This window comes from Cajanus cajan, chromosome 2 (assembly GCF_000230855.2).
Source record: "Cajanus cajan strain Asha chromosome 2, NIPB_CcT2T_4, whole genome shotgun sequence".
Classification (NCBI taxonomy): Eukaryota; Viridiplantae; Streptophyta; class Magnoliopsida; order Fabales; family Fabaceae; genus Cajanus; species Cajanus cajan.
In genome coordinates, this window is record NC_138518.1 from 78,512,719 (window position 1) to 78,525,303 (window position 12,585).

Sequence of the window (12,585 nt, forward strand, 5' to 3'; positions counted from 1 at the left end):
ATAAATAAAAATTGACTTAGATAAAAAGTTAAAAAAATTCTTAAAAACTCACTTATTAAAGAAAATTTCCTAAAAATACACTTATACAAGATAGAAATATGTGTTTAATATATAGAAGTCAATTTTTTTTCAATTTATTATTTTATTTTTATTTTTAAATTGAGTTCTAATTTTTTAAAAGAAATTATCAATATTAAAAAATATATTGTATTATTATATAAATTATTTATTGTAAATTTAAAATATAATTTATATGTTTAAAAATATTTTTTATCATAAATTTTAATTATAGTACGATTTATATATATAAATATAATTATAATTTCAGTTTTATAAAAATAAATAGTTATCCTGTAAATTATATATATATATATATACAATTTTGTCTTAATTAATTAATAACTGCATTTATCTCATATCACTATTAAAATTTCTTTTATTATATGCGACTTTTCCTACGAATTTTTGATAAAAATTTGCAGGAAACGTTGTTTCTACAAAAATTTTTGTGAAATTTTATCTGCAGATAATACCTTCGTGGATAATATATTTTTGCGAATTTTAAATTTTGCAGGAAAGTTTCCTGTGAATTTTTTCGCAAGAAATTCTGCAGGAATATTTTTTATGAAAAAAATTAAAGAAATTACTACAAATTCTATCAATAATTTTTCAACTTTCAAATGCTCACAATGAATTCATCCGAAGTATTTGTTCCATGCCTCCAACATAATCTTTTAAATTCTAAGATTGTAGATTATAAGCCTAATACTCAACCATACAAATCAACTTGTAAGATAAGTGTTGGCTCAACTTATATACTCTTTAATTATTTTATTTTCAATCGATGTGGGACTTAAAATTTTATTAAAATATTAAACCTATAAATTTAAATATTTTTTTTTCTTGCAGATTAAAATTTGCAAGAAAAGTTACTTGCAAAATTTTTTTACCATTTAGTAAACATTAATTACGAATTTATTTTTGTAAGAAAATCTGCAAGAAATAAAATAAAATTCTTACAATATTTTCTACAAATTTTTACCATGAAAAAAATTTCTATAATTATTAAAATTATAGTAAAATTTGTAAAAAAATATCTATAAATTATTTTTTACAAATAAATTCACAAAAAATTTCTGTAAATATTTTTTTAGAAAAATTCGCAGGAAAATGACATTTTTATAATAGTGTATATTAGATTTTTTAATCACGTTAACTTATAAACACAGATCTTGCATTCCCTACATTATAAACAATGAATAGATCAAAGTCAAAGCCATCGTGACCGCCATAAATACATATTCGTAGTATTACATATTAAAAATAAAAATTTTAACTTGAAGAGCTACTCTAAAGGATTTATGAATTGGAATTATACAATCTCTTTGAATTTAATTAATTTCTTCCTTTATCCCATTATATTTTACATCATTAAATGATATTGTATTTGGAAACAATTATGTGATGACAAAATTATAAAAGATTAGCATTTCTCATTTTTATTTAACAACATACAAATAATCTTATGATTTTGATCAAGTAATTGTTGAATTTTTTTCTTTTGATCGATAGAAAAAAAATGAATTGATGTTGGTCTAGCTCATTATTTGAGATAAATCCTAAATTGAAAGGATCATTCATTTTTCATACATAATACTAATTTAATGAGTAATCTTTCATATTAAAAAATATAATAATTTTAATATTATTTTAAGAGAAAAAAGATTGTATATTCACAATCAATGAATCTAGTTCAGTTGATCGAACAATATATATGTGAGTGTTATAATCCCCTTAATATTCGAGTTTGATTCCTACCGATAAAAAAGAACTATACACTTACAATATTAGACTATAATAATTATCTCAATAGTTATATTAATAATATATTTTGATTGATTGATAGTGTAAAAAATTTTACACACTCAATACGTAACTATTAAACTCTTAAATAATGATTTTGTTTCTATAGTATATAATTATTTTTTATTTTGATTCTCTTGAATTTTTTTTTGTTGACAATTATCCCTATTAAAATTTGTTTTTATTTTATTTCTGTTATTATGCTTTTTTATTTATTGAGAAGTGCTATCAGTGACTCTTTTTATTATTTTTTTATTAGTTAAAATTCATTTAAAATTACTAAAGTATGAGAAATTTAATAAATAATTCAATAATTTTTAATCAATAAAAAAAAGTGTCACACAGAAAGTGTGTTAGCATTTTTTTTATTTAGGATAACATGATTAACAATGTTCAAAAGTTAAATTTGTCTAAATATTGTGAACTAAAATGATTTTTTTTTGTATTATCAAAACTTAGATCAATCATTGATTCAACAAATTTATTAGATTACTAGTTAGACATGTGAGTCATCATAAATTATTAGAAATTAATAAAAAAAATTATAGTAACATGAACAAATTTATATAAAATATATCTTATGAAAATAACTTTATATGAGAATGATAATTCTATCCATAGATTAAATAGTTGACTTGTATTAAAAGATTTACTTAAAATTATACATAAAAATTTTCAATTCATTACCATAATTGTTTTTATCATTATTACACATGTTTTTGACATTGTTATCATTACTATCATAAATCATTAATGCTACTACTACATTTATTAACATCATTGATATCATGCATTTTTATTCTTGACATGGTCATTTTTATCATTATTATTATAATTGTTATTGATAACAATAGCAATAATTATGACAATAATAATAAATGATAATAGTAATATAGAGTTATTATTATTAAAGAGTTTTTTATTTTTATGATCCCACTCAATATAATATAATATCTAATCAAACTTTTTTACAGCAACATCTAATCAACACTATAACAAAATTTTCATATAGTGACACACTCTATAGTGTCATTATAGATGTCACTAAAAATTACTTTTACCCATACAATAATTACAATATATATTGGTATATTATTAAAAAATGTAGATATAGATTATAGTGACACATAAAATATGTTGTTAAATTTCATTCAAAATTAACACTAAAATTGTGTGCAACTATATGTCAAATAGACATATACCTAAATATATTGTATCTATAGTAACACTTTTTGTATGTCACTGTATGTAACATTTCTTGTAGTCCAAATTTTTTTATTTTAAAAAGTTAATAAAACTTAATTGCATATGCAAATACTATAATAGTTTTTACCGGACCACGTACCTAATAAATTTTTCGGTTCCCTTGATCCGATGATGTTCAAGTTGAGATACATTGGAGTGTATCATTAATTAAGAATTGGAGGAAAGTTTGAGATGAAATGAAACACCGTAGTCAACCCACGCAAATAGATATTTATAGATTCAATTTGATCTTATGATAGAGATGATTGATAAATTTATGAAATATTTTTTTTATGACATTTAAATTCATAAATTTTAATTTTATTACATGTTAATTATTCAGTTATCTTTAAATATTAATTAATTAATGATTAATTGTTATATTAGTATTTATTTTCTTTCTCAATTAGTTGTTATCTTTTTTAATCTCCTAAATATATCATAATATAAGGTTTTGTTACTTTTTGATCAACAATAAGCACTTTGTATTTGAATATTCTGCTTATGGGTGTTTAATTTGGTTATGAAAGGTTGTTTTTGACTTTCATAGAATTTCTAAGTATTTTTTTTTCAATCATCCTTAATTTCTTCATTTATTTTGCCTATTAATTCAAAATTGTAAACCCTAAATTATTAAATTTGAAGTTGAACAAAATGAATGATCATTCTAAAAAAATCTCAAACAAGTAAAAACTATTCCAAAGCGTAATTAAAAAACACTTACAAAAAAAAAAAAAAAAAAAACCACCCTCACATGCAAAAAGTAAAAAATTTGGGGTTGAAGTCAAAAAGATGGGTTAACAACTTTGAAGACTAAAAAAAATAATGGTTACTTTTGACACAATTGACTAACATTCCTCTTCAACATGTCTCACATAAGTGAATCAGATGAAATAACTCATTTAAATGTCATTTTAGTTATTTTTTAAATTAAATTCAAATTTAAACCTTATCTTATTATATATCTAAATTTACTATAAATTTGTAACTGTTACATGTTAACTACGAGAGAGAATATATATGTAATATGACAATTAATTGTTAATGCATTTTCATAAAATTTACAAAGTTAGTGATTGAATATAATTAAAAAGTTAATTTATATGATAGAATTAAAATTTAGAAACTTAAATACTATTAAAAAAAAAATCTTTTAAAGACTCATTAACTAACTCTGGGAACAAGAGTATTTCCTCCATTGAATACATTATTTAACCACAATTCACAACTCAATTTAAAGTGCAGTGGCTCGTAGCCTATGGCTTTCCTTTGTCAATTTGTCGTTTTTTTATGAGGATTTTGTGAGCAAGACTCAGCTCCATCAATGACTTGCTGGCTCATGAAAGATCAGACGAATTAGAATTTTAAAATTAAATTTAATGTGAATTATTTTTAGAATGAATTTCGGTTATTTTTTGGATTGTTCTAAACTGGTTTAGTTTATCATATTTTTTAATAAATGTATAATAATAATAATAATAATAATAATAATTCAAAATAAATTTTGAATAAATATTTTTTTATAAAAAAAAATAATTCAAAAGATTCATAAATGAGGGTCCATAAAATAAGTTAATCATCTCTACATTGTTAGTGTAAAATTTTTTACACTAACAACAAATTATATTTTTTTAAATTATTTATTTTATTATTATTTCATTAAATAAGCAATTATATATTATTATTAAAAGATATAATTAATTGTCTATATAAAAGTGTATAAGTGTTCGATAAAATTTAAGTTATTTTTCATATTGTTGTCAAACATACCTGTTATAAAGGCAACATTAATTAATGAAGTTATTTTTCTAACCTTATTCACGTGATAGGTACCTGGATTATAAATTAGTTGCCGGAAAATGCGGTAAAAAGATAATAATTTAAGTAAAATAGGAAGAAGCGGTCATATCCCTTTTCTTTGATTTTGTGGTCCCCGCATTTATATTTTATATCATTATTAAAAATTATTTATTTAATTATGGTTTTTACTCCTTTAAATTTTTTAAAATTTTTCTTTACTTAAAAATTAAAGTTTTGTATTTTTAGTCTTTTAGATTTTATAAATTATTATTTTTATTTTTTAAATTTAAAATTTATCATTTTAATTTCTATAATTTAAAAAATATTATTTTAATTTTTATATTTTTGTCACTTAACATTAAAATATATGTCTTTAGTCTCTAAAATATAAAGAATTATTATTTTAGTTTATTTTTTTTCAAATGTCATTAGTAAGTTTGTTGTACAAAATTCTTTAATTAATATCATTATTAATAAAAATATTACATTAAATCAATTGATATTACATATTTATATTAATCTATCACTGTCAATTATATTATTAGTAGTAATGAGAAATTAGAATCTTAACATAAAATAGTAATTACAAAATTACATTGATTAAACTTTATTTAACATAAATTAAAAATAGACTAAGAAGTTACATAAATTTTAAGTAAATTATAAAAAAATATATAAATTAAATATTTATAAATTTTAAGTAAGTATGAATACAAGGCAAGTATATATATATATATATATCCATTTTTGTCCTCGTACCCGATTTAATGAGTCTAGTATTATTTATACTCATACTAGTATTTGGTCAAATTGGATACTCTCCGTTAAAGTTGTGACGAGTTCCCCACGGATACTGGTTTACTTGCTATCCCTAGAAGGAAAGGAAGGAATTATATATTTTATTTGGTTGAGAGGAGAAAAAAAATAGCTTTTTTTGGTTCACAAGGAAAGGAGAAACATTTTAAAAACATATTTACCTCTATATCCTATAATTTTATATTTAAAAATATAAATAAAAATATTTTAAATATTATATTAAAAATATCTTAAAATTCTTTTCTTTTAAAGCACCTTAATATTCGAAAGAAACTAAAATTAAATGAAGAAAAGTTTTACTTTTTTCCATTCTCCTCTTCCCACCCTCACCCTAAAATTGAGTCAAACAAAAAAAAATTAAAATAAACTCATTTTTTTTTTAAAATTTTTCTCATCCTCTCTATTCCCCTCCAATGTATAAGAGAAAATATAGAAGAATATAAGCCGTATAAACTTTATCTTACGGCTTTAACTTGAATGAGTGTGTAAATGCATAATTTCTCGAGTGTAGGGGAACCAGAACCCTATCATGAAGTTGAAACGTCACTATTGGATTAATGCATCTTCCCTTAGATAATAGGATATTTGGACGTTTTTCTACTTTCTAGAAGTTCAAAACATTTGATATTTTTTATGACTACGTTCCTTTGATTATATTGTCGGTCAGACACCATCAAAAATAATATGCTCAGTCAGACAATATGCCAAAAACAAAAATTTTGAGAATCAGACACGGTCCTTTGGCTTTTCTTTTAGAATAAAAATAATTCATGTTCGGTAAGGAATTCCGGAAGAAGAATGAAAATTAGTATTTATATGCTTATAATATTATGTATTGTTTGGTTTATGAAAGAGACAAAAGAAAATAAAAAACTGAAAAGAAAATAAAAGTAGGAAATAAAATAATTATTTAGTAGTTTAATAGGAAGAAACAAGTATTTATAAAGTGACATAATATTTTTAAATAAAAATTATATAATAGTCTTATTTATATATTTTTTAATTATATAAGGTATAATAATATTTTTAATCAAATTCACTGTCTTTACTCTTTAGGGTATGTCTATACAAAACATGGTTACCCCATTCGTTTTTTATTTTATTTTATATATAGATATAGTTTTTTAATTGTTTAATAAAATGAAAAATGGAAGAAAAATGGTGAAACTTACATTAATATTTAAAAAACAAAAATGGTTGTACAGATTATAGGTCTTTTATATATTATTTAACTATCCATCACTAAGTCAATCTTAACATTTTAAATATTAATATTTTATTTCTTCAAAAGTTAATGCAAAGCGAAGAATAGGTATTTTCTTTTCTTTAAAAAAAAATGATAAAATAGTTATCTTTTTTTTATATACTTTTTCTTTCTTAGTCATATTTATGTTATTTTAATAAAAGATTAAAATTTTTATATTGAATAATTTCAAAAAAATCATATATCTTTTTTCTTTCTTTGTCTTTCACTACTTTCTGGTCAAATAGGAGAAAATAAATTTCGGTGTGGGGCTTACAATATTTTTTCCCTTTTCTCTTTTTATTTTACTGTGCAACTATAAATGGAAATAAAATCTTAGGAACAAGAATTAATTTTAAAACATAAATTGAGATAAATACTCCGAGTGTATTTAGCAAGACACCGTAGAACTTTATGAGCTAATTTGATAAAAATAAATATATTTGCTTCACAAACTTATTTTCATATAGAAGTTATTTTAATTAGTTTATGAAAATAAATTGACTTATAAATAGCTAATTTTTTATTTTTCTATTTTTATCCACACTAATTTATTTTAAAAAAAATATCCCAAATAACTAAATATGTCACTTTATATCATTTTATATTTATTAGTTAACTTATCAATCAAACACTTTCAATCCAAATAATTAACTTATAAATTTCTAACTTTTCAAGTCTTAGCTGATAGTTTAAAAACTTAAACTAACTTATAAGCATGCAGTAACCCTAAAAAATTGGTATAGACAAAATGGCACAACGACAAAAAGAGTCTAATCGAAGAAAACGGAACAATGATTCAAGAAGACGTTTGTGAGATAAGAGCAAAGAGAGTTTGGGAGAGAAGAGTTTTTCATAAACACAAAAACAAGGAGTGTTTGAAAATAAAATTAATGGAACTATTACATTGGTTCTCAACTAATCATTGTAATAAACCACATTATACATCAATTATTAATTAACAATGTAAAATAATTGAAGATCTTTATAAAAGTGTCACTGCTTCACATTCTAAATTGATTCTATAACAACTAATTGTAAAAAGTCTCTTATAAAACATTTTTTTTATAATAGTGTGATTATACTATATAACCTTTTGTGTCAAATATCGTATTTAAGATTAACTCTTTAATTGAATTTTATATTAATGCATTTTGTCCGATTATAATACCCTTAGAACAAAATATTTTCACATTTGTTAGATTGTAAAATTATCATAGGATGATGAAGTCTTAACAATCATTAAATTGATTGAATTTGAGAATGATTTGTCACTTTTTAATTCTACTATTAAGAGAACATGTTAACGCAACTAATATATTCATTGAATTTTTTTTGTCATACATGGGATTGAAATGTTTTTTCTTCAATGATCTATATGAAAAAACTTTTTTGTGAGAAGTTTTTCCACATCAATAACCTATATGCTTATAGAGATGTATTAAGTTAGGAGTTCGGTAGTGCATAAAAAAAATTGTCACCATTAAATTCCTTTATTAAACAAAAAGAAATATAAAAGTACATCATCTCCCCTTAAAATACTCTTTGGTTCAAATGACGAAAAGAAAGAAATTTTAATGAAAAAGAAAAGAAAGAAAAGGAAAGATGTTAATGCAGAAAAATATAACCTATTAATTCGAAAGTAAAACAGAGAAGAGAAAAATTAAACACATCTATGTATTTATGTTATATACATAAAATAATCAAATAAAATCATTAAGAAAAACATAGTTTAATTGGTGTAAACATTCATCACTCTTCTAAAAATTCCTAATTTTGAAAGGGAACCAAAAATTAAGTAAGCAGGGTGAGAAAGAAATTTTAACGTTTATGCTATCTTCTATTCCTCTCCAACAATTTATTTTAAGCTACATAAAACAAATTATAAAAATCTTTCTCCCTATCTCTCAAACTAAACATTATGGGTGACAAAGACAAGAGAACACAAAAGCCACAATTTTCTTGCTTTAGCCTGTAACCATTGGTGGATATCATCTTGGCACCATAGGTGGATTCAAACTTCAAAGGTATTAACAATATTTTTGACTCTTGGTTGGCCAGTTTGACTGGATAAAAGCAAAAGAGTGTTTTGGTTTGACTGGATTTATAAAGAAAGATGCTGGAAGGTGGGGACCATACTCATTGCTCACCATAATTCTAATAATATTAGTTCCTATTCCACTTTCTTTCACTAGATCATCCATTTTTTGGCCTTAGTCTTCCTTTCTGTTTTTGCCATCAAAATTTGTACTTTTCTGCTTTCCCTTTCTTCCCTGTCCTGTCAATAGTGTGAAGAATTGCAGACCTACAGAAACTTTCCTTCCTCCCACCACTCTTTTGTGCTGCCAATATGGAATTTATGTGTATGTGAGTCCCGAACTTCGTAACTTTTCTCTCTTTATTCCATCACTTCCACTGCAATATTTTATGGTCATGTCTCACTTCTCATCTCATTTATAACTGAGTCACTACTTCCAACCTTCTTACATCTGCCCCTTTCTCATTCTTCTTCTAGCTAAAAGAGGAAATTAAAAAAGTTTGACACTTTCCGACACCATCTTTCTAGCTACATGCTTTAAAATGCATGTCTAGTATTGTCTAGTGTCTTCCATTCTAAAACCTCACATAAGACATCATATTCTTTGATGTTTTTTTTTGTTTGTCATTTTGAAGCTTCATTAGAGACATAAATTCTAAGAACTATTTGCTTCTTTGTTCTAGGGAATCTTCAGTTTCTTTCCATGAACGAATCTCAAAACACCATTCCCCACTTGTTCAGATGCCCCATCAGTTTAGACTTGTTGGAAGATCCTGTGACTTTATGCACAGGCCAAACCTATGACAGGTCAAACATAGAAAAATGGTTTGCTTCAGGTAACCTCACATGTCCAGTTACAATGCAAAAACTCCATGATCCATCCATTGTTCCCAACCACACTCTTCGCCACTTGATCGATCAGTGGCTTCAATTTGACCCTGGCAACTCTGAAATCCCAACTATTGACTCCTTAGCTTCTCTGAAACGCAACCTTGAATCCCATGAAACCAGCTTAGAAAACAAGCTCCAAGCGCTTAGAAAAATCAGTCTCTTATCTGATGAGTATTGTTCCTTTAACAAATCATGCTTCCTCCAATTGGATTTCCTACCACTGCTTTTGGAACTAGTCTTCGGAACTCAAGTGTCAAAAAATGACATGAACCTCATAGAGCTAGGACTTTGTTGCATTAGAAAATTGTTGCCCCTTGGTAGTTCGGAGCCTCTAAATGTGATCAAAGATGGGTCTAAATTATCAAGTTTTGTGCTATTATTTGAAAAGGGTACTAACTCGGTTAAGTCCAGCTTGTGCCGTGTCATAGAGTCAGCATCATCAACATCTGACACACAAGATTTATGTTCAATTCTCGGAAACTCCCACAAACTAGTGCACGAGATTGTTCATGTTGTTAACCAAAATTACGAGGTTTCTGTGGATGCAATTAAAGCCATGTCAGCACTATGTTCGATGCAATCTAACAGAGAGAGTTTGGTGAGAGGAGGAGCAATAGAGGAAATTATAAGGTACATTTCATCATCAGAAAGAAGAGACTTGGCACCAGTGGCTATGAGAATTGTCGAAAAACTTGTGGATCTGAAAAGTGCTAAAGAGGCATTGGTGAATCAGCCTGGTGGTGTTCAGACATTGGTGAACATGGTTTTCAGGGTGTCTGATCAAGAATGCAGTGAGAGTGCTGTTGAAGTGCTTTTAATAGTTTGTGGTGAATTTGGGTGTGCAAGAGAGGAAGCCATTGAGAATGGAGTTTTGACTCAATTGCTATTGCTTTTGCAGAGTCAGTGTAGTAATGCAACAAAATCAAAGGCGAGAATGCTGCTAAAATTGCTAAGATCGGAGGCAAAGCAGGGTTAGATTGTTGATAATACAAGTGTATGTAACAAAATATTCATAATGTTTATAAAGACTAGAAAGTGTATATGTAACTGTTTTGTGGGTCTCATAGTTACTGTGCCACTGCGAATATAGCTGTAATCTTTGAATAATTCAGTTTTGTCCGCTCACACGCATTCAAAAACCAAAACTTTAAAGACAACAGGATGTCACTTATACTCTGTATAACATTTCTTGCTTAAATTATAATTTTTTTTATTCTTTTATCATATTTTATCCGTATTTTTAATTTTGTAATTTTATAAAATTTGTAATTTTAATTCATTCGCGTATTCATTTCTCGACCATTAAAATTATAATAATAATAATAATAATGAAAAAAAGGCACTTAATGCTTCTGTAGTATCCCTCTTTGAATGTACATATGTCAGTAGAAATAATGCGTAATTATTGTAATCCAATAACAGATTTAAGGATAAAAATTTTACATAAAAGAATTTTGAGATCTTTATTAATTATTATCATATAATTTTTATAAAAGGTAAAAATTGTCAAAAAAAAAAAAATAACGTGTACATAAAAATAGAGAATCAACTTAATATATAGTTATAGATTAATAATTATTTATCATTAAGCAGATGATATGATAATAAATATTTAATAATATTTAGATTAAATTTCAATTTTAATTCTTATTTTAACTTTGTTTTTAATTTTTAGACTAAATTGTAGTTTTGTTTTTCTATTTTTTTTAATCCATAATTTTGATTTTCTATTTTAAATAGAAACTTTTAATCTCATAAATCATAATTTTAAAAATAAGAGATTTTGGTATTACTAATAATTTAATATTTATTGAACATTAAATTTTAGCATTGATTCAATGATCTATCGTTACTGAAATCACATAACCTTTACGGATAAGACTTTTAAAAAATATATATTTTATTTTAATAAATGATTGATATTTATTTTATAATTAAACTTTAGTTTTTTTATTCTTTTTAAATTTTTATCTCTCAATATTATGTTACTAAATATCATCTCACTTAAATATATCAAGTCATAAGCCCATAATAAAATTTAACAGTTAATAGATGTCAAATCATTGGTATACCTAAAATTTTATAAATTTTTTTACTGAAAAATTTTGTATTTTTAAAATTAGGGAAATAAATAACTATTTTAAAATAGGAAATAAAAAATTCTTATTGAATAAATAGGTGATAAAAGTGTAATTTAACTCTTTTTTATCACTTTTATGGAAGTAGAAAATGAGGATTAAAGATATGATTTAGCTTATTGTTGAATCATTTTTGTGTTATAATTTTAACATTCAATAGATGAATATTAAATAATTTGATTAAAATTGTAAATTTTATAAAATCAAGAGACTAATAAAGCAAATTTAAAAATTGAAACATCAAAATTGTAAATTGGATATATTATAGGAGTCTAAAAGAAAATTTTACCTCTTTTTTAATATTTTTTTTTTCTATTATTGACTAAAATTCTGAAGTTTATAAATTTCTAATAGTTCTTACATCTCATTTAAGGAATATCTTTCTCGATTGAGTGGTGGCCACTCAATAAATTTTAGTTAATCAATAATAAATAGTGTTAAAAACAGAATATTAAAAAGAGTGTTGCTAATACTTTTTTTTAGAAAGATACTAAGAAATCTTTTAATGCCAACTTAGAGTTTAAAATTAAAATCCATTGACTAAATTTGTA

The 12,585-nt window shown here is 24.1% G+C and overlaps 1 protein-coding gene across 1 annotated transcript; it reads left to right on the forward strand.

Annotated features, from left to right (window-relative positions):
- Positions 1-9,015: 9,015 nt before the first annotated feature.
- On the forward strand, positions 9,016-11,122 carry LOC109799584 (U-box domain-containing protein 26). Its single transcript, XM_020360168.3, has one exon. The coding sequence runs from the start codon at positions 9,709-9,711 to the stop codon at positions 10,870-10,872; it is 1,164 nt and encodes a 387-aa protein (XP_020215757.1). The 5' UTR covers positions 9,016-9,708; the 3' UTR covers positions 10,873-11,122.
- The last annotated feature ends 1,463 nt before the right edge of the window (positions 11,123-12,585 follow it).